We start from the raw sequence: 15,273 nt of genomic DNA, 5'->3' as shown, positions 1-15,273 counted from the left end.
AATTCGCAGCACGCCGAGTTGTGACGTATAGCCTGGGCTACATGCTCCGTACTGTGCAGACGTTTTTGCCATGTGGATGTAAATTACAAATGTAAATTAAGAATATCGTCGCACATTCCGTTTTTAAAGACACGGTAAGAACGCACCGTATGCCTGCTCAGATCTTCAATGCAACAGTTGTTTATTTAGGCTCTGAAAACGAAAGCAAACAACTAATTTCAGTGTACCTTTTTGACTTAACAATATAAATACAGAACTCCCTTGGATTTTGTCTTCACATTTTTTTTTAAATAATCATGATGTTTTCATCTATTGGATCATAATGAATTGCGCTGTTCTTCAGCAGTGGGGATTCCCCGACATTGTAGTGCTGCAAAGAGTGTATAATTCCGTCGCGTCTTTTTGTCTTTCTCAATATAACGTCAATTAATAGCCTACTCGTACTGTTAATGTAATACAACATAATCCATGTTTATCTTAATTGTCCATTGTCTCATTAAGGATTTGCCGCGCACCCTTAGCATGGGCTGCGAGGCGGAAGAATCGCTGGTTTCACCAGCACTAAGGCACTAGGCTAGGTGGATTTCTGAAAGGGAGATTCTGATGAGACAATGCGCCGACCACCCACGGTCCTTCTTGGGTGCTTATTGAGAATCATATAAATATTTGCTTGATTTAATATTAAACATGTTAGATACCTGCACCAGAGTTGGCTAGATGGAAACGAATGCCTTTCTGAACATCCCGACAAGCATGGCTGTAGCCAGGGTCTGAGTTTTAGTGAGGTCTAGAAGCCCCCCCTTCCCATTTCAATAAATGTTAAGACAGGTGAAGCTCATTTACTGCATTTCTATACTATTTAAAAACACAAAAATGCTATTTGGAGAACCCCAAAAAGAATTAAAAATGACCCCAGCCGCCATTATCACATTGACTGCTGTAGCTTCATTCACCTCAGTCGATCTACAAACATAGCCACTACACCTTAACTCACATCAACTCAGCATCGGAATTCAAAACTATAAATGTATATGTACAGAGGGATCTGTTGGCAGAAAAATTATTTTATTAACAAAAGGTCAACATATAAGTTTGCTTTACAGATTTGCTGCAGTTTTACAGCCAATTTCCTGCAAGTCTACACATTTTGGCATGACTTATGCCCTGCTTATATGATGAGTTAGAGTGACTACCAGAATTAATGAGGGCCCCTTGGAGGTCAGGACCCCTGGGCACATGCTTTGCGTAATTTACCAATCTATGTTTAACTGTCATGTTCTAATTTAGTGACTGCCAGTCAGTGACAATGTATTTGTATTCAAAAGAATGACCTCTGTGTTATCATATGTAGCTACGGCCCTGGTTATAAGTCCATGTGAATAAACTCCTTAAAAAGATAGGTTTGTTTTAAAATGTGGGGACTTTACTTATAAACCCCTCCCCCTATTTACTAAACACTTTAATGTACAAATGTTTGGCATATATCTCATTATGGAGTGCTTTGAATGGGTTTTTCTGAATGTCAAAGTCATGCAGGTATGCAGTCAATTGCAGGACTCCTGGAATAGGACCTTTTAATGTTAACAGACTCTTTGTAGATGTACATTTGCACAGGTCTGCAAACTGTCCAACATCTACCACACACCTGTCAGTCTACAGGTTGCCATGGCAACAAAGGAGAGTGACCCGAGTGGATCCGGAGGAATCTCCAGGCAGAATTCGGGAGTGGGGGGACAATGGGAATCGGACTTGACTGCGGTGCAGCACAGTTTGAAGTTTGTGAAGAACCTAGAAGAGCACTATGTTTGTCCCACCTGTAAAGGAGTAGTTCTCAACCCACACCAAACCGGCTGCGGACACATCTTCTGCTACCGCTGCATCCAAGGGCTCCTGTAAGAATAGTAGTGATAACAAAACAGCCATTTACTGCATGTTATGTGTTCATATACACAGTGAGACTTTTTGGGGGGGTATGACTTTGCGTCAATTCCATTTCAATTCCAGTCAATCTAGGAGTTGAATCGAAATTCTATTTGTTTTTTGAAAATGGTCCTTTCCCCTCTGAAGATTGTATTATTGTTTTTTAAGTTAATTTCCCAGAGCTGACTGAAATCGAACTGGAATCAGCCCTATGACAAATTACCAGCCCTCAATTGTGCAAATCTAACTGGTCTGGTGTCAGACCAGCACAATTTAAAGTGGAAGTTCATGATTTTACAATTCGAAGTGGTCTCGTGTGGCTCAGTTGGTAGAGCATCGCACTTCCAATGCGAAGGTTGTAGATTCAATTCCCATGGGGGAAATGTATGCAGTCGTTCTGGATAACAGTGTCTACTAAATTACTTAAATGTAAGGTAGGTGGTTCCTCACCCTGAAATTAGTCCATGGGCCAGGATAAATAAATCCGTGGTTTGGTTCTTCTTTAAACAGCTACTGCAAACTTCAGCTAACTTTAGCCACCACAAGATTGGAAATGGAAACTGAGCGGTTTTTTTTTCACCATCAACATCAAACCAAATATGGAGTTGATTTGTAGTTGATTCCAGGTGATTCAGCCTTTAAATATCAATATATTTTAAATGCTCAAGTTAGCTGAAGTTTGCAGTGGCCGTTTGATCTGCACTCGGGGCAGGGGTATAGAAGAAGCCCATGCAGTCCATGTCCAGGCAGTCGCACATGTCCTTGCCCAGGCAAGCAGACAGCTTTTGTACACTTTGCTCTTCGCCCCCATGGTTGATTTGATTATGATCTATTTTAGCCCACCATGGGCTAGTCTTCCAAGAGTCCTTAAAGCTACAATATGTAACTTTTTGGGCAATCTGACCAAATGTGAGATATAGATCTGTCATCCTCATTGAAAGCAAGTCTAATTAGCGGTAGATCTGTTATAAGTTTCGTTTCTGCATCTTTTACTTTCGGTTTTGTAGACCAGCAAACAGCTGAATATACAATATTTTTGGTTATCAAAAAGATAATTCACAGCGTTTTACATGGTACAATGATTCTCTACACTATACATAGTTCATTTTGTCAAACTGAAATTAGGTGAACTATGAGAACCAGGAAATGTAAAACATACAGAAATGTGGAAAAACGACAAAAGCAAAGTTAAAAACAAAACAGATCCACATTCCTATTACGAGTTACACCTGCCAAGAGGCATGTGCACATCATCATTTCAATACAACTTTACATATTACAATAATCTCTTACCGATTCGAATTGTTCAAGAGGCTTTGTGAGTTAATCAAGTTGTACAATTCTGAATTGACTCTTTTAGCCCATTGAGCTAAAGGGCTGTTAGTTGATACTGTAGGTAGCGTATGTCAGCAATCATATTGAAATGCGATGCTCTCTTTTGTGCAGGGAAAAATCCCCAGCCACCACCCCGACATGTCCTTTGGACAGAGGTTTGATCAAATCTGATGAGGTGAGATTAAGAAACCAATGGTTGATTTGGAAAATAAAAAACGAAATATATGAAGAAATACTTTAGGCGTACTTTATTCAGAATTACTTTTGCAGAGTACGTTTTTACTGCTAATACAACTGATGTCTACAATGTATTTTCATTAGTACACAAAAATATTTTTGGGTTTTACTTGTCATGAAACTTTAAGGCACCCAACCTACTTCATTTGTAAGACAAAAACGACTGTATTAAAAGTCTGACAGAAATGAAACATGAATCATGAGCTTCTTGGAATGTAAAACAATGCTACACAATAGTTACCATTTCCTGCAGGTTTTCCAAGACAACTGCTGCAAAAGGGAGATATCAAATTTAGAAGTCTACTGCACAAACTCCCCCAACTGCTCCCACAGAATGACATTATGTCGGTTGCAGGTAAATCCCACAAGACACCACAAGTACCCAATGTTACCCATTGCTGTAGTAAATGCAAGAGAAACGCCAGATAAAACAGGACTGTAATGTATTTCATTAACAAATGCTCAGACAGCAACGTGATCAAACATTTGATACGTGACAGGCTCTCCCCTTCACTCTCTTTTTCTCAGGATCATCTACAGGCATGTCAGTTTGAGTCATTGCGGTGTTCCAATGCAGGCTGCAGTGAGATCTTGCTACGCAAGGATTTGCAGGAGCACCTCAGAATCAGCTGCTCCTATCGTATGGAGCCCTGTCACTACTGCAAGCATCCTTACACATGCTGCCAACTCGAGGTGAATGCCAGAGAAATTGACTGTTTTATAACATAGTCTGTTTTAAATTGATCTTAAATTTGTTTTCTCTTGCAGAGGTCAGGGTTTAAGTTTTATGATATGAGGACCTTCGATTTGCCATTGTAGCCGGTGGTTTATTTGGGATCTTCTAAAATGGTTGAACTGTCCTCAGGCTCAACATAGTATTTTTACTCTGTTACGAAAAACACAACTAGCCTACTGATTTTGCTGCACCCGCAATGTCTAGGGGTATTAGGCCTAGTTAGGTGGTGTGTAACCTGATTTAAGATGTGCATATACAGTATGTGAGAAATCACTGTATGCACCTAGGTGTTGAATGCATGGATCCGGGACACTGCTACATTAACTTACAGTGAGGGAAGAAAATATTTGATCCAAAGCTGATTTTGTACGTTTGCCCACTGACAAAGAAATGATCAGTCTATAATTTTAATGGTAGGTTTATTTGAACAGTGAGAGACAGAATAACAACAACAAAAATCCAGAAAAGCACATGTCAAAAATGTTATAAATTGATTTGCATTTTAATGAGGGAAATAAGTATTTGACCCCTCTGCAAAACATGACTTAGTACTTGGTGGCAAAACCCTTGTTGGCAATCTCAGAGGTCAGACGTTTCTTGTAGTTGGCCACCAGGTTTGCACACATTTCAGGAGGGATTTTGTCCCACTCCTCTTTGCAGATCTTCTCCAAGTCATTAAGGTTTCGAGGCTGACGTTTGGCAACTCGAACCTTCAGCTCCCTCCACAGATTTTCTATGGGATTAAGGTCTGGAGACTGGCTAGGCCACTCCAGGACCTTAATGTGCTTCTTCTTGAGCCACTCCTTTGTTACCTTGGCTGTGTGTTTTGGGTCATTGTCTTGCTGGAATACCCATCCACGACCCATTTTCAATGCCCTGGCTGAGGGAAGGAGGTTCTCACCCAAGATTTGACGGTACATGGCCCCGTCCATCGTCCCTTTGATGCAGTGAAGTTGTCCTGTCCCCTTAGCAGAAAGACACCCCCAAAGCATAATGTTTCCACCTCCATGTTTGACGGTGAGGATGGTGTTCTTGGGGTCATAGGCAGCATTCCTCCTCCTCCAAACACGGCGAGTTGAGTTGATGCCAAAGAGCTCCATTTTGGTCTCATCTGACCACAACGCTTTCACCCAGTTGTCCTCTGAATCATTCAGATGTTCATTGGCAAACTTCAGACGGGCATGTATATGTGCTTTCTTGAGCAGGGGGACCTTGCGGGCGCTGCAGGATTTCAGTCCTTCACGGCGTAGTGTGTTACCAATTGTTTTCTTGGTGACTATGGTCCCAGCTGCCTTGAGATCATTGACAAGATCCTCCCGTGTAGTTCTGGGCTGATTTCTCACCGTTCTCATGATCATTGCAACTCCACGAGGTGAGATCTTGCATGGAGCCCCAGGCCGAGGGAGATTGACAGTTCTTTTGTGTTTTTTCCATTTGCGAATAATCGCACCAACTGTTGTCACCTTCTCACCAAGCTGCTTGGTGATGGTCTTGTAGCCCATTCCAGCCTTGTGTAGGTCTACAATCTTGTCCCTGACATCCTTGGAGAGCTCTTTGGTCTTGGCCATGGTGGAGAGTTTGGAATCTGATTGATTGCTTCTGTGGACAGGTGTCTTTTATACAGGTAACAAGCTAAAATTAGGAGCACTCCCTTTAAGAGTGTGGGAGCCAGAAATCTTAATGATTGAGAGGGGGTCAAATACTTATTTCCCTCATTAAAATGCAAATCAATTTATAACATTTTTGACATGCGTTTTTCAGGATTTTTTTGTTATTATGTCTCTCACTGTTCAAATAAACATACCATTAAAATTATAGACTGATAATTTGTTTGTCAGTGGGCAAACGTACAAAATCAGCAGGGGATCAAATACTTTTTCCCCTCACTGTAGGTCTAAGGCCAGCTCCAGCTTGACCTCTTGGTCAGCCAGTCCAAGGAATTATTATTTGTTCAGATGATGACAAATTAAATATGTACAAAAGCCAAACCACAAACAAACAAAAGGGTGGCCGGGGGGCTTCTGGCCTCCTCTCTTTCTCCCGGACTCTCTTTCTCTCGGACTGACAATCACTTTAATTGGCTGCACCTGATGTGTTTATCAAGGCTTAGCTCACCGCCTAGACCCGGTTGCTGCCACCTGGGAATGGAGTGTGGAAGTGTATCCTGGAAATGTGTTTCCTAACTCTGTGCTAACTCTATGCTACCCCCCATATCACAAGTCATATTAAGGAAGTGGATTGTCCTTCAACTGTGTTCCCCCTCTAACCCTTGCACTACATTTAGTCAAAGATTATTTTTACATAGTCTGGGAATTACATACAGTAATTCTCCCAACAGATGGCGCAATTGACTTGAATAGATGTTTGAATTCCTCACCCTTACTGCAGTCTCTTAACAGTTCACAAAACTACAATAAGTGCCTTTGACAACACTTGAATGAAGCTCTTTTCAGTCTATTATGATAAGATACTGTAAGTCATGAAGAAGGAAAATCCTCCTTTATAATCACTTATTATTTCTGTTCGGACACCACCAGGAACATGAGAGGTATACATGCCCAGAGGTTGAAATCAAGTGCCCCAACAAATGCTCCCAGATGATTAAAAGATGCATGGTAAATATTCAGATATTACCAAAATATTTGTTTTATTTGCTAAATGTGTTGTTTGAAGATACTAATTTATTGTTTGAAGAAAGATTTTCTATATTCCTTGACATTTTGCAACAACCACATACACTGATTGTACAAAACATAAAGGACACCTGCTCTTTCCATGACAGACTGACCAGGTGAATCCAGGTGAAAGCTATGATCCTTTATTGATGTCACTTGTTAAATCCACTTCAATCAGTGTAGATGAAAGAGAGGAGACAGGTTAAAGAAGGATTTTTAAGACATAGATTGTGCATGTGTGCCATTCGGATGGTGAATGGGCAAGACAGAATATGTAAGTGCCTTTGAACGGGGTATGGTAGTAGGTGCCAGGCACACCGGTTTGAGTGTGTCAAGAACTGCAATGCTGCTGGGTTTTTCACGCTCAACAGTTTGTGTGTATCAAGAATGGTCCACCACCCAAAGGACATCCAGCCAACCTGACACAACTGTGGGAAGCATTGGAGTCAGCATAGGCCAGCATCCCTGTGGAACACATTCAACACCATGTGGAGCCCCGACGAATTGAGTGCAAAAGTTGCACCCCACAACTCAACAATAGAAAGGTGGTCCTAATGTTTTGTACACTCAGTGTATAATACACTGTACAGGAGTTTGTAGAACTGTATGAGTGTGTAGAACTAATTTGGTTCCTGTTTCTACCTCTCACCCAAACTCCCTTCTCTCTCATGTATCCTTCTCCGTCTGACTTCTCTTCTCCCCTCTCTCCTTTTCACCATTTTATACCCTCCCCTCACTTTCCCTCTCTGACTAACACCTCTTTGCTTGTAATGTACTCTCTCTCTATCACACAGCTTGAAGACCATGCTGACCAGTGTCCTGAGGTGCAGACGGACTGTGTTTATAAGAAATATGGCTGCTCTGTCCGGGTTGGTGGACATATTCTCCCACTCTCTGTGCTTTGGAATCCAATTCTACGCCCAAGGAAATCTAGTTTTAGTCAGACAATCTCAAAGTCGCAATGATTGCACTATCTCATAGAGTCAAAGTCCTTATGCGACCCTCTTGGATGGGTAGTGGCTGACACAGATGTCGTGTGGTGATAAAACAATGGCCTTGTAACAATTTACTACAATAAGAACTGTCTATACGTTCTCAAGAATGTCTGTATGAAAGCGTCAGAATGAACAAAAATATAAACGCATCAACAATTTGAATGATTTTACTGAGTTACAGCTCATATAAGGAAATCAATCAATTGAAATAAATGAATTAGGCCCTAATCTAAGGATTTCACATGACTGGGCAGGGGAGCAGACATGGGTGGGCATGGGAGGTCATAGGCCCACCCACTTGGGACCCAGGCCTAGCCAATCAGAATGAGTTTATCCCCACAAAAGAGCTTTATTAAAGATAGAAATATTCCTCAGTTCCATCAGCTGTCCGGGTGGCTGGTCTCAGACAATTCCGCATGTAAAGAAGCTGGATGTGGAAGTCCTGTGCTGGCATGGTTACACATGGTCTGAGGTTCTGAGGCCGGTTGGACGTACTGCCAAATTCTCTAAAACAACGTTGAAGGTGGCTTATGGTAGATAAATTAACAATAAATTCTCTGGCAATAGTTCTGGTGGACATTCCTGCAGTCAGCATGCCAATTGCACTCTCCTCCAAAACTTGAGACATCTGTGGCATTGTGTTGTGTGACAAAACTGCACATTTTAGAGTGGCATTTTTATTGTCCCCCGCACAAGGTGCACCTGTGTAATGATCATACTGTTTAATCAACTTCTTGATATGCCACACCTGAATGGAGGTGGATAGATTATTTTGGCAAAAGAGAAATGCTCACTAACAAGGATGTAAAGAAATGTTTACACAACATTTGAGAGAAATAAGCTTTTTGAGCGTATGGAACATTTCTGGGCTCTTTTATTTCAGCTCATGAAACATGAGAACACACTTTACATGTTGCGTTTATATTTTTGTTCAGTAATAGTGATGGGTGTTTTATATGAACTAGTCCTATACATTACAACCAAAAGAAAACAGATATGAATTTGTCTTGGTTCAACAACAGCCTTACCCATCGGGACAAGTTAATGTCAAAACAGTATCTATAATGAGTGTTATAATTTGTATGTCATTGTTTGGCATGTCATTCTTAAACATGTCTAGACATGATAGGCAGTTCTATTGCCATACAACTAATTGTTATTTCTCTCTGTGTGGACAGGAGAGGAGAGCCCAAGTTCAAGTTCACGAGAAAACCGCTCTCAATCACCACATCCTCCTGGTTCTGGGGAGCAACACCAAGCTGGAGACACTGGTAGGACCAATTACTACTCAAAACATTTCTGTTTATGGACCAGGGTGCATTCAGAATGAAGAAAGCGTAGCAAATGTTTAGTTGGTGCTGTTTTGAACGAGCAAGATAATAACAGTCATCATAAGGACAATGCATGGTCACAAAACATTGAAAAGGGCCAAATCCTAACTTGAGATTTGCACACGGAACACACACTTATGTCCTTTCCTTTGGAGACTTGCGCCGACATGAGTTTCTTGCACACATCTCAAGTTAGGATTCAGCCCTTATAGTGCCTAGATCAGTGTGCCAAAGGGCAAGTTGTACCTAGAACCAGTGCGGTGGCAACGGTTTAATTTTGACCATTCCTCTGACCTGCCAGATGGAAATCCTCCAGCAGGAGGTGCTGCTGAGGCACAAGGAGCTCCAGGAGAGGAGCCGCCAGGTCAGCGGTCTGGAGGAGGTGGTCCGCCCACTGGCCCAGCAGGTCAGCCGATGTGACAACACCCTGTCTGCAGTACAGGTAAGAAGCAGGACAGGTAAGAAGCAGTACTGTAGCATGTAACCAATACAACACCCAGAGGTCTGGCTGGTCTAGCGGTAATGCTGCAGAATCCAGCACGTCTACAGTGTAGGTATGAATCTGACCTACTGCCCTTTGACACAACCTCTCTCCATCTTTCCCCATCTTCTCTCTGTTCAATAAAATCTGAAAATACTTTAAAAATGTTTATGGAACACTGCAGGTAAGAAACACTGCTGTTACTGCATATGAAACCAAAGCAGGAATAATTAATTCACACAACACTGCACTTAATAGAATCCATTGGTCATAGGAATCAAAACATTAAGATTCTCATAAGAGGAGAGACTACCTTGATTGTGTTTATTAAGGCATGCAACAGAAAACGTTTTAAAACATTAAACATTCTGTTTGGTGACTAATGATTATGAACGCTACCCAGGTAAATAGCAGTACTGCAAATAAAGTGTTACGGTTTTCTGGACGTCCCTGTACAGAGGTCTCTGGAGGACCAGAGGGACCACATCTCCAGCGTCCAGCTCCAGCTCGAGGAGCTGTCCAGCGTGTTTGGCCCTGGTGTGGCCCGGGAGGAACTGGGCCAAATCAGAGCGTCCCTGGATGCCCTCAGACAGCAGGTGTCCGTCACGGAGGGGCTCAAAGACCACCTGGGTGAGTGGAGGGGGACCTAAATGGTCTGAGTGAACTAAAGGTGGATTGGAGATCATTATAATGGCTTCCACTGAAAGTAAGCCCGTGACGTGTGAAAAGTGGGTCTTGTGAAATGTAACTGCCACTGGGTTATTTGAATTATGGTAAAACTGCCTCTGTCTTTGGCAGCATATTCCACAGAATTCAAGTAACCCAGTAGTTACCAATCCCAGGTTACTGGAAAGATGCTAGACTTTTAGGGCAATAAGCTAAAGTCTCCCAAGGCTTGTAACAGATTATGGAAAGACTCAAGACTGTGTTAGGCCAATGATCTTAAGTCTCTAAGGCTTGTAAGTGATTATGAGCAAATAATTAACATTGTACTGACATTTTCAATCACCAGTAGATTAATTAAAGTATACAAAATTCCATCGCCCATCTTTCCCCCCAGGGGAGTTGAAGGAGACCTACATGCGCCACTCGCGCCTCCTCAGCATCCACACAGCGCAGCTGGAGTGCAACGAGGAGCACTTCAGAGAGCTCGAGTCCACCTCATACGACGGCAAGCTCATCTGGAAGCTCCGAGACTATCGCAAGAGGAAGGAGGCCGGGGCACGAGGCCAGGGACCGTGCCTGAGCAGCGCGCCCTTCCACACGGGCCGCAGCGGCTACAAAATGGCCGCCAGGGCCTACCTGAACGGCGACGGGGCAGGCCGGGACACCCACCTGTCTCTCTACGTGGTCCTCATGAGGGGCGACTTCGACCCCCTCCTGCCCTGGCCTTTCAGACAGCCTGTGTCATTGTCAGTGCTGGATCAGAGCGGCACCAACAACCACCTAACTATGAGTTTCAAACCCGACCCGGAAAACACTAGCTTCCACCGGCCCGGCTCGGCCGCTGCAACCGCCAGCGCCCCCACCAACGTGGCCTCTGGTTTCCAGTGCTTTGCCTCGCATGCCCAGCTGGAGACGCCCAAGAACGCCATCTACGTGAGAGACGATACGCTCTTTGTTAAGGTCAAAGTGGACACGAGCGGTTTGGAGGACTTGTAGAGGGGCCGTAAAGAACTGGTTCGAGATCATTTAAAAAACAGTTAGCTAATGTTACAAAGCTCAGTGCAGGCCAATGCCTCAGCTGTACTCCAAATTTAGACAAGTAAGCTTGCAGAAATAGTGTCAGCACGTCCATGCATTTCCCCCCAGATACTTAAACAATGAAGCAATACAGAAATTGCAGTGAAGTATTTACATTTTGTACTGAGGATTCAAGTGTTAATGTTGCCCACAGATATTATATTGAATAATATTTTGGGGTTAAAGTCTTACAATCAGAGAGCACGCGATCTATTAATTGTTAATTAATGACAACTCAGGGATTTTAATGGACAGCTGTTAAAAAGTAATTAATGTAATTAAAATACACTTTATAATACCTTTACTGAATAAGCCAATATACAGTACATGTTGAACGTTTATTTAAATTCTTATACATTTTGAAATTGAAATGTTAAAAGTAAAAAAGAATGCTTATTCCTGAAAGTTATTGTAAAGTGTTACCATTGATGAATGAATTGTTACGCGCGTTTTTCCTTACATTTTGTGGTACATGCATAACAAGAATTATGTGCATCACATGTCATATCCAGTCAGTAAATATGTAGACTGTGGTTGTGAGATAACATTACTTTTTGGTGGGGAACAATCTTTAGCGACATTTTCCTACGTACTGTATCTTATGACTGTACTGTATGTGTTAACCTTAAAGCAACATTATGTGAGCTTTCATGTAAAAACATTATGGGATACCAATGCATAATAAAGGATACTTCAGATACAAGTATGCATTATACATTTCTATGGGAATGCAGTGGTCTTTTGGGTAAATACTGAAATACCAAGACTGGGATTCAATCCGAGGCACGTTATAGGGCAGCGCACTAAGCGAAAAAAAAATCATGTGATCTATGCAAAAGAAATTGCCTTTATATGGTGCAATGGCGGCTGTCTAAGGGAAGAGTAACAACACACACTAATGGACCACAACAACCCTATTTATGAATCCACAGTGCTAGTTTATTAAAAAAGATGACACGTTTTGACAGTAGTCTTGTCAAAATGACACTTTCTTTTTGCAGCCTTGTCATTCTGTCTGACTACAGAAACACGTGGTTCTACTTTAAAGAATACAAATATATAAAAAACATGTATGTAAACCTCTTACATCTCATACAGAAAGTTCAGCACAGCAGATTGGAACATTTGGGAAAAAATGATGACAGACACATCCAGTAACTTTCAACAGGTGCTGGAAGTCAAAGTAAATGTTTAGTAAAAAGTACAAGGAGACATGGCACACAGATCTTGTGGTTTAATAAAACAAAATGTTGAACTATCAACATATACCATAAGGTGAATGCACCAATTTGTAAGTCGCTCTGGATAAGAGCGTCTGCTAAATGACTTAAATGTAAATGTAAATATACCTAATGAAAACTTAAAAGGGTCAATCTGCAGTTGCTACATCCAATTTGGAATTATATTGTAAGTGATATTTACCTATTGATTCTTGAAGAATATAACTTATAAATGCCATGAGCTTATAGTTAAACTGTCGAACCCCATCAGAACCCAAAATATAAGCTTGCATTTGGGTTCTGATGGGGTACAACAGTTTATCCAAGCTCATGGCATTTATACGTTATATTCTTCAAGAATCAACATGTATATATCACTAATATAGAAGTCCTCCAATGTTTTGTTATCTTGGATGATCCGTCCTTGCATCCATAGCTCTGTCTATGAATTTGAGTGGTTACGTTTTCTCCAGGCCCAGGGGAGACTGCTTTGTTATTGTTTCAGCTGTGGATTTCCCCTTTAAAGGGATAGTTGAAACTAATTATAGATTTCCTTATCTTTTAAGCAGTCTACAGACAATGTAAGACAGCAATCCTGCTTTGGTTTAGTTTCCCTGGCCACTGTCTCCAAATGCTAACTTTTTAGCATTTGTGACACAACACCAATACAAGGCAATATCCCGCATATTAGCATCTTAAAGTATAACTTAATTGATCTACATTAGGAATTTCAGACACTTTAAGATGATCTGGTCATGAAACGTGAACAATTATTAAACTACAACAATGTTTGAAATGTAACAGGGCAGACATCTTATACAGAACAATAATTGTTTGGAATGGTTTACAGAAAAGTCGTATAAGCCTTTTGAAATCTACAATTTAATACATAAATACACATGCCTTTCTGAGTTTTACACTATTGGAGCAGATACACCTGTGAAGATCAGAGAGGATTGGATCGATACACCCGCCAACACGCGCACATACCTCACTGATATGATTTTACTGTCACAGACACCTCTGATGGGCAGATCTGTATATCACGGTTGCTGGCGTCTTTTATCTTCCAAACAGAGATGTATGGGTAGACAGTCTCAGTAAACCTATGTTTATAAGTGTAGATGTGTGTATTGTCTTTGGGGTCATAGAAAGCCACTTCCCCCCTGTCGTAGTTCAGCTGAACTCTGATCCTCTGGGGTATCCTCTTCAGAGTGAGCGTTTTACCAATTCCATTTGTATACTTGCGCCCCCTTTTCAGTATAGCCCAGATTCCGTATTCTGGTGACGCAAGAAGATTTTCTCCCTTCCGATTGACGGACTCTGCAGCCACGCCTAGATTCCACTCAGGTTGGTCGCCCACCTCCACCTCCCAGCTATGCTCTGAACCCTTCACAAAGCCTGCGGAGCCAAGGACCTTTGCCCACTGTGTGAACCGCTCTGGGTTGTCCGGAATCTGCTGCTTCTCTATGGCTGTGTGTCGCACGCTGGTGAGGTCATCAGAGAGAGTCATAGTAGAGGGAGCCGTGTTGGGGTCCAAAATCACGGGCGAGTGTTTGACTATCGCCTGCATCTGCTCCCAGACTTGGAACTGCAGGTTGCCTAGGTGTTTGGCGATGTCGATCAGCGCTCCGGAGACAAGCTGTGGATCCGGAAGTTTACATTGGGCTCTGGCTCTGCTCTGGGTGAGTTTATAACTCTCAAGGAATCTTTCACTGCCTTTCATCAGGTCCTCTTTCACAGCCTCAATGGCATCTGTGAGAGAGATGATCTGCTCCTCAATGCTGTCCTTGCCTCTCTCAATTAACATTCCCTTTTCCTTCTCCTCCTCCCTCAGAGCAGCCAGTCTGGCCTCCTCTTCCTCTCTCAGGAACTGGTGGAGCTTCTCAAACTCTTCCCTGATCCTCCTCGTTGTGTCCACCTGCTGGTCCTTGGTGTGCTGAGTCATGCTATCGTAGCTCTCTAGGGCGTTTTCACATTTCTCCAGCTTTTCCTCCAGATGTGTTAAGTCAGATCTCAGGTTGTCCTTCAGCACACTCACCGGTTCCCCCTCTTCCCTTCTTTTTTTCTGTGCTGGTTCCTCTTCTGGAAGATCTCTCTTTAAAGACATAGCAAGTTTGTTAAGGTCCATGTTGCTTAGGATCATGTTTGTGACGTTCACAGCTCCCTCATCGCAGTAGGTCTCCACCATCCTATCCACAGTGGCATGTCTTGTAACATTCTCCAGATGAGCCTTTGAAATGTTGGGAAAATCTTTCAGATTGCTATTGCACAGCTCCCAGTTAAATCTCTCCAGCTCTTTTTTGTCCAGTTTCTCCAGAATGGCCAGCAACAACTCAGAGACAGATGCTGCCATTGTAGAACACTAGATACACTGCACTAGGTAGTGAAACGTAAAACTTTGTTTAACTTTCACGTTTAACAGCTGCCCTTGGAAGTCACAGTTTTGGTAGAAACAATCCTTTTGTTTCTACCAATAATTCCTGTGTTGCTTTTTCAGTCAGATGGAGAGAGAGTGAAGATTACAAGCAGCCCTAAACAAATTTCACAGAGTTTTAGGAGGAGTTTTTTTTGTGTGTTTTTCTGGGTGTTGACAGGAA

General features: G+C 42.2%; 2 protein-coding genes and 1 long non-coding RNA gene across 4 annotated transcripts; 1 reads left to right on the top strand and 2 right to left on the bottom strand.

The window, feature by feature from the left end:
* Nucleotides 1-1,044: 1,044 nt before the first annotated feature.
* On the bottom strand, nucleotides 1,045-3,716 carry LOC123725477 (uncharacterized). Its single transcript, XR_006757982.1, has 2 exons — nucleotides 3,214-3,716; nucleotides 1,045-1,890 (listed from the first exon to the last, which is right to left on the bottom strand). It is a non-coding gene; the product is annotated as an uncharacterized lncRNA (long non-coding RNA).
* LOC106564804 (TNF receptor-associated factor 5) lies at nucleotides 1,666-12,156 on the top strand. 2 transcript variants are annotated; one of them, XM_014131213.2, is made up of 10 exons: nucleotides 1,666-1,892; nucleotides 3,367-3,430; nucleotides 3,746-3,847; nucleotides 4,021-4,185; nucleotides 6,766-6,843; nucleotides 7,698-7,772; nucleotides 9,077-9,169; nucleotides 9,531-9,671; nucleotides 10,169-10,340; nucleotides 10,771-12,156. In XM_014131213.2, the coding sequence occupies exons 1-10, from the start codon at nucleotides 1,666-1,668 to the stop codon at nucleotides 11,370-11,372; spliced, it is 1,719 nt and encodes a 572-aa protein (XP_013986688.2). In that variant the 3' UTR covers nucleotides 11,373-12,156. The 2 variants fall into 2 exon arrangements, with proteins under 2 accessions (XP_013986688.2, XP_013986690.2); XM_014131215.2 differs by lacking the exon at nucleotides 1,666-1,892 and adding an exon at nucleotides 1,905-2,349.
* A 214-nt stretch (nucleotides 12,157-12,370) lies between these two features.
* LOC106564803 (nuclear factor 7, brain) lies at nucleotides 12,371-15,270 on the bottom strand. The gene is made up of 2 exons (XM_014131211.2): nucleotides 13,629-15,270; nucleotides 12,371-13,594 (listed from the first exon to the last, which is right to left on the bottom strand). The coding sequence occupies exon 1, from the start codon at nucleotides 15,027-15,029 to the stop codon at nucleotides 13,665-13,667; it is 1,365 nt and encodes a 454-aa protein (XP_013986686.1). The 5' UTR covers nucleotides 15,030-15,270; the 3' UTR covers nucleotides 12,371-13,594; nucleotides 13,629-13,664.
* Nucleotides 15,271-15,273: the final 3 nt, after the last annotated feature.

This window comes from Salmo salar, chromosome ssa12 (genome assembly GCF_905237065.1).
Source record: "Salmo salar chromosome ssa12, Ssal_v3.1, whole genome shotgun sequence".
NCBI lineage: Eukaryota > Metazoa > Chordata > Actinopteri > Salmoniformes > Salmonidae > Salmo > Salmo salar.
Note: the sequence above shows the minus strand (reverse complement) of the source record. Positions and strands in the feature narration are given on the sequence as shown.

Bases quoted from the DNA above. Each gene is read 5' to 3' on its own strand.
- LOC106564804 (XM_014131213.2), top strand. From the start codon at position 1,666: ATGGCAACAAAGGAGAGTGACCCGAGTGGATCCGGAGGAATCTCCAGG. The intron at 1,893-3,366 runs GTAAGAATAGTA...TCTTTTGTGCAG, and splicing joins CGCTGCATCCAAGGGCTCCT to GGAAAAATCCCCAGCCACCA. The intron at 4,186-6,765 runs GTGAATGCCAGA...GGACACCACCAG, and splicing joins ACACATGCTGCCAACTCGAG to GAACATGAGAGGTATACATG.
- LOC106564803 (XM_014131211.2), bottom strand. From the start codon at position 15,029: ATGGCAGCATCTGTCTCTGAGTTGTTGCTGGCCATTCTGGAGAAACTG.